The sequence below is a fragment of the Myotis lucifugus genome, unplaced genomic scaffold, assembly GCF_000147115.1.
Source record: "Myotis lucifugus unplaced genomic scaffold, Myoluc2.0 scaffold_57, whole genome shotgun sequence".
NCBI classification, from domain to species: Eukaryota; Metazoa; Chordata; class Mammalia; order Chiroptera; family Vespertilionidae; genus Myotis; species Myotis lucifugus.
This window is the reverse complement of record NW_005871105.1, coordinates 5,225,288-5,242,481: the sequence shown is the minus strand read 5'-3', so window position 1 is coordinate 5,242,481 and position 17,194 is coordinate 5,225,288. Positions and strand designations below refer to the sequence as shown.

Here is a 17,194-nt window from a genome sequence, read left to right as displayed (position 1 = left end):
CCCTCAGAAGGCTTAGCTGGCGAAGAGTCTCAAGGTCAGGAGCACTGTGAGCTCGGATACACTTCAGAAAAGGACACAGAGCCTGACTGGCAGGTTGCCCGAGCCGAGCGCTGTGAAAGCACAGAGCACAGCTTGCAGAGTGCTGGAGAGGGACCATATGGGGAAGTTTGAGAGACACACTTCAGAGTTGAGTTGAGCCGAATGTTCTGGTCAGGGAAAGGTCAGAATCTGGGCAAGTGCAGAAACAGCAGGGCCATGCCAACTCGGGTGCCAAACATCAGGGCCATTCCAACTGGTGGACTCCATTTGTTTTTAATTATCAGCCTCCCGAAGGGACTTTTGTTTCTTGTAAATAAGGATGACAAACAAATTAAGCTCTAGCAGGTGCAACCAGCTTATTTTACCCTGAGCTAAAACTGGCCTCGCTAAGATGTCACCTGCCAAACAGATCTGGTGACAAAAAAGAGGGTACCTTTTTCTTCTTCCATATGCAAACTTCTAGTTGTGGGTTGTGAGTAAAGAGATGCACAAGAAAATGCAATCATCAGAGCAAATGATTTTTATTTTAGAGCGATCATTAAGGCAGTTTGTTTGACGATTGCATTGTTTTGATGAGAGACATTTTAAAACTTGGTATTTGAGCTCAGTCTTGCCAAAGTTTGAAGTTTCTGTCCAAGAAGATTTAGTGGCTGTCTGCCATTTTGAACAGCTCCCCTAGAGCACAGGATCCAGCTGCTTCACAAAACTCTTGCGGTGCCATTTCTGAGGGGGATAATGAAATGCCAGCATACAGGACTGTGTCTGCAAATCAAAACTTAGACGGCGAGGAACCAGATTCTCCCACAGGGTAAGAGAAAAGAGGCATTCATATGCTGCTTCGAGTCTGAATGCAGCTCTCTTGCTCTTCTGATTTTGTGTGAATGCTCCCATTTGCACCCAGGGAACACGTCAACCAGAAAATCCTTTAGTGCTGTGGACAGCCAGCTGTCCGAGGTGGGAGAGGTCTGGTCCTTCGCAGAGGCAGATTAGGTGTTCTCCTGGGGGCCTTGACAATCAGGGTTCCGAAAGCACAGCTTATCTCGCACAAACTAGGTTTCCCCTAGAGAAACTTTAAAAGAGGCTTTGTTTTTGCCAAGATTTTATTTGGGTTTTTCAGCTTAATGAATAGTAATCCAAAGAAACTGGACTAAGCTATCTGTGGTCATGTGTGAATACTGATGTCCTCTCCTTGTTTTGTCAGATAGTTATATTGCATTTAGTAACTCAGAAGCACCTCAAAGAATCATTGAATGTGGAATGAAAAAAATAATGTTCTAGGGAATATTTTCCTTTTGTTTCTCACTGGCTTTTAATTAGTTAAGAAATTTTTAACACATTGTAAAAATGGTCTGTGATGGAAGCAAACCGTACTTATTATATCTATATCACATCATCTATGAATAGAATTGTACTAGAAGATGAAAATAACTCTTCTTGTAATACTTTAGAATTTCACTTATTCAAAAATATCTATTAGGAGTCCACTATGTGACAGACACCATATGATGAGCCACAGATGCAAAAATAAAATAATGCACAGTAGTCCCTAAAGAGATTTCACCTACTGGGTTGTCAGATATATGAACAATTGCAGTATTTTTATTTACTTGCTAAAATAGAATTATGCACATGGTATAGTTGGTGTATAAAATAAGTAGAGGTCAAAAAACATTTCGTAGAGGTGAAGGCATGGGGGTGTGGAAATTCCAGGTAAAAATGAGCAGTGGGGAGATGCAAAGGCATTAACAGAGCACACAGTGGAACTCCAAGGGTTTTATTATAATTGGATATAAAGTTCAAGGGGATATAGCACCTACTATATGACAGATACCATGCTAAGCAATGAGGGAGATAATCTTTTAACTGGTCAATGGTATAATCAGATATTCATGTTATCAAGGTTACTCTGAGAACAAAATCTAAACCTAAAGGTTCAAGAGACTAGTCAGGATATTGTAATAACTAGAGGCTCAGTGCACAAATTTGTGCACCAGTGGGATTCCTTGGCCTGGCCTGCGGGATTGGGCCAAAACTGGCTCTCTGACATCCCCTGAGGGGTCCCAGGTTGTGAGAGGGTGCAGGCCAGGCCGAGGGACCCCACCAGTGCACAATCGGGGCCAGAGAGGAACCATAGGAGGGCTCCAGGGCGTTACTTGCTCAATCCCGATCAGCCGGACCCCAGCTGCAAGCTAACCTACCAGTTAGAGTGTCTGCCCCGTGGTGGTCAGTGCACATCATAGAGAGCAGTTGAGCAGCCTTAACATATCATTAGCATATTACGCTTTGAATGGTTGAATGGACAACCAGACACTTAGCATATTTGGCTTTTATTATATAGGATATGTGTAATCATATACCTAAGAAGAACATCCTACTTCAACTTTTGAAATTGTCTCTTCTTTTTCCTTCCACTCCCTTACTAGCTTAATTTCTTCTCATCTTTTGTATCTGTAGATGTCAATTCTACCACAGGGCCTTCTCCGTACACACAGACTACATTGGGTCTCATTGTGCACATTGACATGCCACCAGGAATATATATATTCTTCATAGCAGCCATACTAACTTCAATTAACTATCTTTATAATTATTTGTTTAGCATCCATCATCCATTAGCTTGTTGACATCATGGAGTCTGTCTTGCCTAGCAGGGTCTTTAGCACTTGGCAGATACTCTTTCTGTATTTCTGTGTAAATAAATGATTGTCAGAAAATGTAATATTGGATAAAAGAAGATAGGTAAGAGGAATATTAAACAGGTATGAAAGAGTTGGATAAATGAACAAAATGGAAAATAAAAGACAAATTCTAGGTGAGTTCCATGCTTCTAGCTTAGATAATTGGAAGTGCCATTAATAAGATGTATGATTACATTGTGGGGTAAGAATATGACTTAAATTGGAGCCTAACTATATTAATTAATTGGATCACAGCTAATATTAAATTAAATTTTGTTTACTTTGGAGGGATTTGGTGTCATCTAGTCTTATCTCACTATATTTTCAAAAACTTTCATTGTGAATTGTTTCTGGAGAAGATTAACATGTACTATTTAGGTTGGTTATACTTTCCTTCAGTTTCAGAAGATTATCTCCTGAATTTTTATGCTCATATGTTTGGCATTTCTCCAGTATTGAGCCAGGCTCCTTTGATATATGGCATAAGAAATTTTAAAACTTTTTCATTTAATTAAGTTAAACTTGAAAATTTGGAAAAACTGAGGGGTATTCTTATCTTTGCAATTAGAACTAGTTTTGTTATAAAGTAAAAATAGAAGTAAAGAAATCTATAATTATCTTAATGGTTAAACCTCTCTGTAAAACCTCATGCCAGTTAAAGAAAGATTTCTAAAGGCAGAAAGTAAGTTTTTGACATCAAAGACTGCCATGTAATCATCTCATCATTTATTCTGTTTACTTTAATAAAAAGTATTGTCTATTTCTTTCCAGTTACACACAGAGAAAAAGACAAAGTAAAAGAAAAAGAAAAACCTGAAAAGAAAGGTATAGTGTTTTTGTTATTGCTGTTCTTAGACATTGGTTCCTTCCTGTTCGGCCTCTTCTTTACAACAGATTTTAGATGATCATAAATTTATGTTTTTATTTATATTATGATAATTTTATTATAATTGAATCTGAAAAGAGTAATTTCTGGGTTGAAGAAAATGAAATGCTTAAGACTTTTGGACTCTGTTGCATATTTTGATTATTTTTTGTCTTATTTATTTGTTTAGAATACATAATGCAGATTCATTATTTAATGCATAAAGATACATAGTTAAAAGTTTCCTGCCTTGTTCCCACCCTCCAGGTTCCCATTCCATCTTACCTATACATATACATAGTAAAATACTTTTATAAATTTTATGTGTATATTTCAGAGCCTCATCATGAATTTATAAGACATATAACTTATTGTTTCTCCATGTTTTTCCACACAAAATTTAGCATGTCCTCTATTCTGACTTCTATAATTTATCAATATTATCTAGAGAACTTTCAATATCAGTAAATAGATATTTTCCTCATTCTCTTAATAAAACTGCATTTAAGTAGAGATAAATTTTTTCACTTTAACTGCTTTATATCTATAGATTCAAAGAGTTAAGTATGAACTTTAGCAATTTATATTTCTAGTGTAACTATAAGTACTCATTACCTATTTCTCCTGATAATATGTGTGCATTTCATTTGAGTATATATCCTTGTCTGTCACTTTTCAAATATTTTTTTCAGTTTTGTAGTTAATGTAATGGTGTCTGTCTGTGGGAATAGATATGTGTGAGTATGTGTGTTTATATTCCTAAATTTGCATGTGGCTAGATAAATATTACTTTTGGTATTTCTGCCTTTAAATCTTTTTCCACAGATTAAATCACTAGTTAATAATATTTTCCCCAAGTTTTAAAAACTTTCACATTTCACTTTAATTCATCAAAAATATGTTTTAATATATGATGGGAAATAAAATTCTCAGTTACTTTTTTGCTTTTGTTTTAGAGTGGATTATCCCTAGAATATGTGGGTTAGACTTCAGTTGATGTATGGGTCCACAGCACGCATAGCCTGCAGAATTATCTTGTTATGTGAAACATTCCCTTACCTAGAATCCTTTATGATATTTAGGATTTTATGTTATGATTTAATTTTCTATGATATACTTAATTCTCATTATTTTCTTCAATAAATTATGTAAATATTGAGGAATGTATGGTGATTTGCGTACCAAACCACACAATTTAATGTATTTGAACTACAAAAATAAGCTGCACATGCTATTGGACTTCTCAAAACTCCTTTACTTAAACTTTGTGAGACACAAGGTTTTACCAGTCTGTGTAAATATAATTTAAGTTAATAATGTAAATTCATATTGTCTTATTAATTTATTACATAGACAATGTGAAGGTATGTTTCAGGTATCATGTTTAATACTATTCAATTAAAAAGCTATACTTAGTAGTTTTATATGATTAGTTTTTATGGGTAGTAATCTACCAAAGTTGCTGTCCCTTGAAAGTATTTGGTAAAAGTTTTGGTGATCAAAGCGTCATTGGAGTGGAGAGCATTTGAGAAGCAGGGACCAGAGAAGCTAAACATCTTGCCAATGCATAAGACAGTCCCATGCAGTGAAACCTATCATTCAGTGGTGTCCTCGTCCAGAAATACTGTACTTAATCAAAGCTCTAGTCCTTATTTAAATATTTCTTTTTATTAATCCTAAAGGCAGTACTTCCTCCTGATAAAATGACACATCTTTCAACAAATTCTTATAAAGTTGTTCTCTCTCAGTTTGTCTTGAAAATTTTATCTGTTGGGAGTAGTAAAAAGGAGATTGAGACTAGCATTCAAAATGCTATCTCAGTCTTCACTCCAAGTCTTTAAAATCGGACTCTATTCAGATATTATTACATTGGTAGCTCTTTATTTCTGAGTTTGGCTCTTTAGAGTCATAAATATTTGAAATAGTTCATTATTTTGGTGGTTATAAGACTGAGGTAAAGAGAAAACTTGGTTTTAAAATCTATTAAAAGTGTGTACTAATATAAAATTTTCTATTTAAGCAACTCACAAGGAAAAAGTTGAGAAAAAAGAAAAACAAGAAACAAAGACAATGGCAAAAGGTAACTTTTCTCTTGATTATTTTCATAACTAAATTCTTTTTTTGTTAAAGTTTACATTTTGGGTAACTGGATGATTGTAACCATTCACAGTTTCCTTTACATAAAACATTAATTTGGCCTTACATTTTAAATTTAATATTTAAAGAATAATAAAACTGAATACATGAAACAATTGAGCACCTTTGAGAGGAGAATAAAGAACTTTCCCATATGTGGTAGGCAGAATTTTGGACCCCATGCCTTTCATCCCTTGATGTCATCCCAGTGGCTATGTTACATTATATAGCAGAAAGGAGTTTGCAGAAGTAGTTAAAATTCATCTAAAATACAGAAATTTTCCTGAATTATCCAAGTGACCTCAAAGTAATTTCATGAACTTTTAAAAATCTTAGAGAAGGGGCAAAAGAGAAAGATTTGAAGTGGCAGAAGAACTGACCTTTGTTGCTCTCCTAAACATCCTTTACATAAGAAAATTGGGGAGGGCACAGGGAAAGTGTGAGAAAAATTCTGCAACACAATGAATGAGTATGAAAGCCCATTTCTCCTAGAGCCTCTAGTAAGAGATGCCACTCTATTAATAACTTGACTTTAGCCTTGTGGACACTAAAAAGAGAATGTGTTGAGCCACATGGTGACAATACTTTTGAACTATGGAAACCAGGAGATATTGAATGAATGTTGTTTCAAGAAGATGTTTTAGGTAAGTTGTTACTATGGCAATAAGGTTTACAGCTTTTGGTCAGTATTACACATCGAGTTTGATTTTTAGAAGATTTTAATTAAGGATTGTTTTTTAGGAAGAAAAAGTAAATCATGCATTTTGATTAATATTTTAATCATTGAATCCCCAAGTTCTTAATACTAAACCCCCAAAAATCGAATACACGATCAAAGTAAAATATTTTGGAGGATTACATCTATCAGCTTATCCTATGCCAAATTTGTCTACCACTGGTTTGATATTAGGAAAATATAAAATTTAATTGATAGTTCAATATGAACTATTAAAATATAGGTTTTATGTGATCAGCATAGTTTAGAAATCTCAATCTAGTATTTTCAAGGGATGAATGAATCATTTAGAAGAAAATTATAATCTATTTTCAAAATTTAATGCGTTTATTTAATGTCAAATAATTAGGTATTTGAGATATATATATATATGTATATATATATATATTCTCAATGAGATAACCAAATATCATTTTATTGAAGTTAAGATGGATGAAAGTCTGATTCTCACTTTGGTTCTCCATTGCATATGCCATTTTGTTTGAAGCTCAGGTGAACTAATGATTAATATAAGTGGCAGCGCCACTTGTTGCATATGAGGTGAACTAATGATTAATATAAGTGGCAGTGCCACTTGTTGCATATGAATTTAGCACAAAGGAATTCATATATGGGGGAAACATGGGAAATATAGAGAATGCCTTCTGGCAATGTTTGACATGTGGAAAATACATGAGATATTCAAGAAAAAGAAAGCAGTCCAGTCGAGGAAGAAACTGTTGGGAAAATGCTATGGGAAGAGAGATGGGATGGGGCCAGATATCACAAGGTTTTAAATGCTCTCCTAGACATGCTTTAGACAAGATTATCTGCTGATCATTAGAGCTCTAGAAACTAGCTCTGAGCCCAGGTCACAATGAGCTCTCTGGCAGTATTTGTTGGGTGAATATATATGAGTTGTATGTCTCAGGTGCTGTTGGCCATCTGAGTGGAACTTTCTCTCCAGGCAGAAACTAATGAATGTTTGGTGTGGGCTTCTGGAATGATGTTAATTTAAAGTGATTTGCAGAGAGCTGATGGTTTCAGTCATTGAAATGAGTCTGTGGTAGGAAAGAGTAGAAACTAACAAAGGAGATTTAGAAATGGTTTAAAGGGAGTAGAAGAAAATCTCCAATTGAATATAGTCACAGGAGCCACAAAGACATTAGAAGTTTGTGGGGCAGTTGAGTGTGTTTCAATGAGATTTTTAATGGTCAAGTAACTTTGGAAAACAGTGCATCGTGTAACTCCCTTCCTTGAAGATGCTCAAGACACTTCAGCATTGAGAAGTTTTAAAGAAACTGGTTTAACTTTGTGATTCCAAATTTATTTGATCATAGGAATATCCCCCTATTCCTAACACAGTATCAGCATCTCCCTGTAAAGTTTCTGAGGAATGGAGCTTTGGGAGATATTGGTCTGTTTAAGAAAATGAAATACCCCAAACAATTCTGGTTTTGTAAATACCAGGCATTATCATTTTCATTCTCCTCTTTATTCTTCACTGAACCTCACAATATTATCTTAATTTTAAATCATTGTTCAGTGTACTAAAGTCAAGACACTTGATTATAATATTTTCATCAAATTCTTCAACATGAATGACAATAAAAGCTAGCCATTACCTTGATAAATTACATGAGAGTCCAACATTGTAGTAGACTTATTTTGATATCTAGTGATTATGTATGATCCCTGATGTCCAATATGCTGCATCTATTATAAACAATTTTTTATAAATGTATGCTATATTATTATTGCTCTTTAAAAAAATAATTGAAAGATTCACAAACTATTTCATATTCCCAGTTCTCTTCCTCCAGACACACATAATAGCAAATTAAAATAATGTTTGTATATAAAATATATGTATATATATTATAATTAATATATATTCATACATATTCTAATTTGTAGCCCTTTCTATTTACTGAGATACATTTAAGTGCTTTAAAAGTCAATATAATAATTATTTCTGACTTAAGATTTGCAGGAGCCAACATGTTAATTCCTGCTCTCTTTATGTCTCTTTAAAGTCAAGTTACTAGAAACTGAATGTCTGAGTCATCCTTTAATGGATTTTATTGTTTGATCCCTTTTAGTCATCATCATTGCAAGTAATTTTACATTTATATTCCCAATAGTTATCTTTAAAAAGTCTTATGTTGACAGTTCAGTCTCTTTAGTGACTTTTAAGATATTCAGTTGTGGAACAAAATTATCTGATCTCTCTTACTGGCTTTTTGGTTTGAGCATTGCCTTTTCATTGAACATGCCTGTATACACACCCCCTGCATATTTGCAATACCTCCTTGTTGATATACTAAGTTCCTAACTACCTAAAAAATAATGTGTTCACGTGCAAATTAAGAGAGTCCAACGTTTCCTTTGTTTTACTACTCTAATATGGCACTTCCTAAACTATGTAAAAGTCAGATAATGGTATTTGTGTCAAGTATTTATCTCAGAGATACTATTTTTCTATTGTTTTTTCTTTTTTCTTTCTTTTTAAATTGTTCTTAACAACCAGTAAAATATGAAATGCTGTATTGGTAAGTGGACAAAAATAAACCAACTTTTTAAAAACCTATACAGAAGAGAAGAAAACTAAGACTAAAGAAAAGACTGAAGTAAAGACTAAAAAGGAACCGAAAGGTGGGAAGCAGGAGAAAGTGAAGCCATCAGCTGCAAAAGGAAAAGAAGCACAGAAAACATCACCTAAACCCAAAGGGAAGGATGAGAAAGAGACCGTAGCTGTGTCCAAGCATGAACAGAAAGGTAAACATTCAGACAAGGCGGCTGGAGGTTGTAAGAGAATATTGGGCAAGAAGCAGATAGAGTGAAATTAAAATCTGAAAAAGACGGAGATCAGACATCAAACGGGGAAAAAGATTTGTATAAGTAAATACACTTGGAAAGAAATATAATAAATTGGGAATTAAAATTTATTTATAGACATACCCAAATGTGTCTACATATCTAAAGATGCACTTTGAAGTATTTTGAAAAGAGGATTTGAGTTAGTATCTGAAGTTATTTAAAGGTTGGTGATAAATGTTGAATTCTCAAGATAAGAGAGTTCTATTAAGATGTGGAACAAACATTGTATGTGTTCTACTCTTTGGAGAAAAATAGTCCAAGAAAAATAATAATTCTTAAGGAGTAGTTTAAGGGGTGTATGTTCAAATATATAGAAAAACTATTCATACATTTCTGTTGCCTCTGTAAGAGCATATAATTTAGAATATACATTAAGTTATTAAATTCATTTCATTTTATAGGCAAAAAGGTTTAGAAGAACCCTCAAGTTTCTTTGCCAGCTTCTATGACTAAGTGTATGACTTTGGAAAGCTCTATATCTGACATGCTGTGTGGTTCTTCAGCTAGATTGATGTTAAACTTACATCCCTACTGATAGAAGTAGTAGAGAGCATTTAAATGGAAGTGGAATATGCACTTGAAATTCTTTATGGGAAGGTGCTATGTAAACATAAAATGGTGGAGTTTTAAGAGGGCAGCTGAGGGCCTATTGTCTCACATTTCTGTCCCTTGTTGAATCAGTCCTTCCCTAAGTCCATTCCTGGCTCCAACTGCTACACAACCTGAGACTCCCCATACAGAATGTGGGATCTGTTCTGTAGGGACTATTCCTGCACAGGTTTCTCAGGAGTATTGCAAAATAACATTTCTCTGTACTCCAGTAGTTTTGAATAATTTTATTCGACGACTAAAATTAAGAAGTGGTTTCTGGGATACTTTCATTAAACTATTTTACAACTTTCTTACTAAGGTATTTGAACGGTGAAATTGAAAATATTTTTTCCCATTATAAGGTGTAAGATATAAAATTTGCATTCCACACTTTTTTTTAGATTCCACATGTAAGTGAGATATATGATATTTGTTTTTGCAACCTATTCTTGCATTTACTTTTAAACCATGTTTCTCCTGAATTTATAAGCAATATTTATAAACTTTGATTTATATTTAAAATTTTTAAGGGAAGAGAAGGAAAGGAATAAAAGTAAAAGCTAAAAAAAATCTTTTTTAGTTATCCACATAATTTTAAAAATATATATATTTTTATTGATTTCAGAGAGGAAGGGAGAGAAAGAGAGAGATAGAAGCATCAATGATGAGAGTGAATCATTGATTGGCCACCTCCTGCACTCTCCCTACTGGGGATCAAGCCCCCAACCCAGGCATGTGCCCCTGACCGGAATCAAACCTGGGACCTTTCAGTCCACAGGCTGACACTCTATCCATGGAGCCAAACTGGTTAGAGCACATAATTTTTAATTTAGGTAATTTTCATTTATTACAATGTAATATTTTAAGATATGAGTGGAGTTTAAACTTTGGAGCCCTAAAGACCTTTTCCAATTTTAAATATTATATATATATATATATAATTAAAAATATTAAGTATTGCCCCTCTTAAAACTATATGTTATTTTAAAAATAATTTGGGTGCAAAAAATACATAGTAAATAAAGATAAAATATTTTGAATAGATTATTTTACTGTGACAGAAAACAGGAAAATTAATCTTCTGACTCATTATATGTTTATTTACAATTATTATCAATACCCTAAAATACTTTAAATTTTAGATTGCCCTTTAAAAAAGAAAATAATCTGCTGAAACATACCAAGTATCTAGCTAGGTACTTAACTAGACACATGAATATACTTTTTTAAAAATATATTTTTATTGATTTTTTACAAAGAGGAAGGGAGAGAGATAGAGAGTTAGAAACATCGATGAGAGAGAAACATCGATCAGCTGCCTCCTGCACACCCCCTACTGGGGATCAAGCCTGCAACTCAGGCATGTGCCCTTGGCCAGAATTAAACCTGGGACCCTTGAGTCCGCAGGCTGACGCTCTATCCACTGAGAAAACTGGTTAGGGCATGAATATATTCTTAATGTTCATTTTTAGCACATTTGGTTTTTGGATGAAGAATATATTATTATTATTTATTATTATTGATTTCAGAGAGGAAGGGAGAGGGAGAAAGATCTAGAGGAACATTAATGATGAGAGAGAATCCCTGATCGGCTGCCTCCTGCATGCCCCACTACTGGGGATCAAGGCTGCAACCCGGGCATGTGCCCTGACCAAGAATTGAACTGTGACCTCCTAGTTCATAGATCAATGCTCAACCATTGAGCGATGCCAACAGTGCAGGGGCAAATATTATTGATGGAGACATATCCCTAGAACATTTTCAAATAATATTTATATTCCCGGTCACCTGTATTTTATTTCTATCAGTAAAAAGGATTATTAAATATAACATTATATTACCATTTTCACTTTCATTCTACTGTTTTTATTTCCACATGAAGAGCTACTTATCTATTAAAAGGACATTCAAATTTTACTTAAAGTTAGAAACAAAACCACAAATATGATTTTATCAGCTAAACAAGTGCATGTGCTAAAGTAAAGCACCTTTGTGAGACCTTCTACCATCAATTAAATAAATGTTTCATCAAAACTTTAACTTCTAATACTTGGTCAGACACATAAATATGTGTGTTTTTTAATTAAGCAAAAATTTAAGAGCATTTAAAACTAATAAAAACTAATCACATAATGGTTTTAAGTAAACATGACAAAGACAGTGTTTTTTAAATATTCTGTGAGGTGGCTTTGATTTTGAGACTCTTGTACTGCTGATTTAGTAAAATTGTTGAGCTAGTTCTCTTTTGCGCAAGGGAATATTTATTTCCTTAGATTAAATTACGCCTAATTAATTTGAGTTATTCTTTTCATATAAACTTGCAAATAATTCTTTTTGAACAAATAGGGCCCCCAGATCTTTTGCTCACTGGAAAGATATTTTTACATGGAGTACAAACACTTATTGACAATTATTTAATCATACAGGGTAGGTAAAACTGGTTTATAGTTGTAATACAAATAAACAAAATTAACAAATAATAATACAAGAATAAACTCTGTGTTTTGCATACTCACAACTGTAAACCTAACTTTGCCTACCCCTGTATAATATACATGCATATATATATTCATTTGTGGTTATTCTTCCTATTGAATATATAAGCAATATATTCCTACTTAAAGCATTGGGAATAAGATTCATAAGTATGTACATATCTACCACAAACTTGTACACACAGTTATATAGCATATAATCTAGTTTTTTGGACCAATCTTAACCTATTTAAAGTAGGGTAAGAAGGGTTGACATGAGCAGGCATTGCTCCCTGATCTTCTGACAGTCTGTGGCAAATCTGTGGGGAAGGAAAGATTAAACCTCTCACTGAATGCTCATTCTTTCCTCCCTCCCTCCCTCCCTCCCTCCCTCCCTCCCTCCCTCCCTCCCTCCCTCCCTCCCTCCCTTCCTCCCTCCCTTCCTTCCTTCCTTCCTTCCTTCCTTCCTTCCTTCCTTCCTTCCTTCCTTCTCTCCCTTTTTAACGACTATCTAAATATTTGTGACAGGAAGACAAAGTATAGCTAATGTGAATCTGTTATAGAGCACAAAGCACATGTGCCCATCCTCATTAGAGTTTTTAAAAATTTCCTTTCTGCACCCAGAATGCATTTTGTCTCAGTTGCCCCTCCGCAGGGAACTCGACAAGGCAGCAGCTGAGTGACATCCATCATTGTTCCCTGAGAATCAAGGAGAGAAATAAATGGACAGTGTGTGTTATCCCTGGAAGGATATTCATTTGAGGGAAAAAAAAAGAGTAGTGACCAAATATGAAATTAACTTATGTGAATTATTAATGACTAACTTTGAAGTTAGAATGATAGTTCAGATTTTCTCTAGGAAAAAATTTTTCGCCGAAACCGGTTTGGCTCAGTGGATAGAGCGTCGGCCTGCGGACTGAAAGGTCCCAGGTTCGATTCCGGTCAAGGGCATGTACCTGGGTTGCGGGCACATCCCCAGTGGGAGATGTGCAGGAGGCAGCTGATCGATGTTTCTCTCCCATCGATGTTTCTAACTATCTATCTCTCTCCCTTCCTCTCTGTAAAAAATCAATAAAATATATTTAAAAAAAAATTTTCTATTTTAAAATTTGAGTTGTGTTTTAAAACATTTGTATAAAATAAATCTTTCAGAGTTGAAAGATCTTGGTTTTGCTCTATCCTGAGACAGGTGAAGGAGATACACTGGGGACTGCCCCAAATATAATTATCTAGAATTCTCATATTGTTAAGTTCAACACCGAGGACAGGCGGAAATAGGCATCCTAATTTAAAATATTGAAAATGTCTAATTTAAAGTGTTCTAAAAATATATTTATCATGTTCTTATTGATATGTTGGTGCCATTAGAAGGCAGGATCATTTATAACAGAAACCACCTAAGTTTTGTAACTCAAATAATTTTCTTGATTAAAAAATAAATATTCTTAGAATGTGTAAGTGATTTTCTTTTTCAAATTGGAAGCTCATAGGACTATTGGTGCATTAATTCAATGGATGACTTTTGGATCCATAAAATATTTGGTGTAATGAATATAAGAACTTTACTTGGGTAATAATTTAACATTTGGCTGTTCACATTACATGTCACCACAAGGAAAAACTTGGAAGCATACTGACTTAGCTATGTCAGTACACTCTTCCACATCTCACCACAGCTTGGAGCAGAGAACAATATTTCATTTATGAGGGTTGTTGAATCCTTCACATTCTAAGTAGCCCCTGCATTCTAAACGTAGGACATACACACATCCTCCATTGTGTTGCAAAAGCTGCCATGTCCCTAGAAATCATTGTGAAAAAGAATTTGAGGGATTTTAGATCAGCGATTCTAAAAGTGTGGTCTAATTAGACTCTTCCAAGTGGTTTGCTAAAAAATGTATATTCCTTGAGTCCAGACCCATGGAATTATAATGTTTGGGGTGACGGGGCCCAGAAATCTGCATTTGAGCAAATTTTCCATCTTTTTAATATAGATATTGCCCTTAGAGAACTATGTCTGAGCTGCAGGAAGGACACATCTAAAAAGATCCCAGTCACTTACGCTCCTGAAACAGAGGGCAAAGCGATCATTTCAGGAAGCCCACACTTGCCCAACCTCAGATCTATTATTTAAGGGAAATAAGCTTTAGCCTTATCTTAGAGCCAAATTGCCCATGGTGGAAGTTTGCTCAGGAAAAAGTTATGTCCAGAAAGGAGAAATGCTCTCTACCTTAATCTTACTTCCCTTCTGTACCAGAGGGTGTCCAGGTTTTGGGCTCTGAAATCTCTGCCATTACTCTCAGGGAGTCCAGGAGCAAACAGATTCCTGAGCTGATCTGACAACTCCCTCCCCCTCCACACCTCACCTGTGTGAAAGTGTGCTCCAATACAAGTCAAAATACATGCACATTTTTGAAACCTAATAATTTTCGGCCTATTCATATTTAGATATTGACAAAAGTTTATATTTCTACACCTGCAATAATTATATTTATTATTTTTTCAAAGATTTGGTAGATTCATAATAAAATGAAAACTAATACTATTAATACTTTAAAAAGAATGAGGTTTACAAAAATCCTTGTATGTGTATTGATATAGTAACAAGTTTTATTATTTCATGCTTGCTATACATGATTTGGAGCACTTAAGGATGTATCATGTTGCATATACTCAATAAACTCTCTTGGTCCTAAAGCTGCCTTTGGATTTGTTGGATAATAAGATGCCTGTTTAGAAACATGAAATGTAAATCATCTTAAACAAGATTCATTTCACAATATGCGAACGTTAAAGAAGATATGGTAAAACTTACAGAATGATTCATCAACTGAGATTTGGGTTGGATTGACCTCATCCGAATCTAAACTTATGTGAGAATTGAAAGTTCAGTACAATGTATTTGATTTAGAAGGAAAAGAAAACAAACTTACTTCTAAAAACAAAGTCGGCTCCAAATTCTCTTAATCCTATGCTTTTCTCTTTATTTCTTCTTCCATAGGCTATAGACTATTCAACATTATCAAATGCCCTTGTAATAAAGATTACTGAATCGATTCGCTTAACAATGATATTATTTGGCGCTGTAAGTCTGTCCTTCCTGATTTACTCCTAAATGAAGAGCATCTCCATGCAGAGGACCCCTAGCGGATTGCAAAGGGGTTAGCTCTCCTGCTTGCCTTTTCCAGAAGACACTCTGCTGCTCCATTTAGACAATTGGCAATAGAAAAGCCTTTTATAATATACGTCTAAAAGCTAAAGATCTAGGGGCGGGCTGGATTCCTTTTGTAAAACTTCCGTTTTGACATATGTAATACTTTCAATAAGAAAGATTGCTTTAATATGATGGTTTCTGTAATCAAATTGATCAAAGAGGTTTTGATTTCTAAAAACACCCCTATAATGATCCCCTAAACAAGTCTGTTTCAATTTTTAAAGTTATTCTTTTTGTGTGGAATAAGTGGAACAGTATGTTTAGTATGTCTTTTTATCCCCCAGTGTGTTCATATAAGTGAAAATTATTCTTTCACAGAATTGTAGTAACTAAAATAGAATTGAGCTATTTTGTTTGTTTTGTTAAACCATGTCTCCCTAGAAAAAAGAAAGGTGTTGATGACATTTTTTCATTGTTCTTTTTTCTTTCTACTCTTGTCAGATCAGTATGCATTCTGTCGATATATGATTGACATGTTTGTCCATGGGGATTTAAAACCAGGTATTCCAAACAAATCTTATACTTGTCTGTTGTAATAGTCTTTGTTTCTAGTCAGCTTTTTTTTATGTACTAAAGTGTATTTTATTTTTTTATATTGCATAATGCATGTGTAGATCTAGACTAAAACCAATAAAAAGAAGTAATAACTTGCATCAGGGACTTTAATTGTACTTTGCATTACTGCATGGCCTATTATAAATGAAGTCAGCTGAAAACTAAAAATTGCTAATCTCTTCATATACAAAAAATGCTAATATCTTTAATAATATCTTGGAGGGAAGAGGTGAATCATCTTGTTTTATTTGTAGTAAATTTAGAATAACAGACCTACAACAATGAAACTACCCATATTTATTTAGTAGTGCACAAAATTCGTATTAAAATTAATCACATTTTAAATATTTAATCTTTTTTTTCAATACTGATTTTCTCACTTACATGTGAACTTGGCTTAGTTGCTCCAGAGAACTACTGAAGGAGATAGTCAACCTTGGAGTTATTAGTCAATGCGATGAGGAAGTATATTTTTACTTAAGAAAATGTACCTATCATCTCTTCTATCCTTGTTACCCAGAGGGTAACAAGGGATTCTTTATTAACATCTTAATTAAGAGGAAATAACTTGATTGCTTGTGCTATGCCTTTTAAAAACTTTCTTATTCAATATATTGGTGTGATGTTGGTTAAAAAAAATTATGTTTCAGGTGTACAATTCTATAATACATCATCTGCATACTGTATTGTGTTTTCACCACCCCAACTCAAAGGGGACTTCACTTGTGCTATGGCTTTTGCATATTTAAAAATTGATGGTACCATGGCACCATATTAATGTTTGGGGAAACATTTCTAAGAAGTTGGTATTATTAAGGAAGGAGCTAATATACCTTAGCATAATTGAAGCAGACTATATATATGTCTTGGTTTCTCAAGTATTTTTATGGAAAACTTTCTAAAATGTATCATAATTTATGCATATATTGGCAAAAAGACATATCGTATCTAAAACAAATATACAACACACCTAAGGTCCTAGAAAATTAGAAGAGCATGAGAACTAGTAACATATTCAAGTAGATTTCCTCCCCCCTCCTCCTCCTC

The 17,194-nt window shown here is 34.1% G+C and overlaps 1 protein-coding gene across 1 annotated transcript in view; it reads left to right on the top strand.

The window, feature by feature from the left end:
- TRDN (triadin) overlaps window positions 1-9,352 on the top strand; it is an 82,213-nt gene extending 72,861 nt beyond the window's left edge. The window contains exons 6-8 of the mRNA XM_006089229.3: window positions 3,489-3,542; window positions 5,603-5,662; window positions 9,029-9,352. Of these exons, the coding sequence (XP_006089291.1) occupies window positions 3,489-3,542; window positions 5,603-5,662; window positions 9,029-9,276 (362 nt within the window). The 3' untranslated portion in view covers window positions 9,277-9,352. The remainder of the gene's footprint in view (window positions 1-3,488; window positions 3,543-5,602; window positions 5,663-9,028) is intronic.
- Window positions 9,353-17,194: the final 7,842 nt, after the last annotated feature.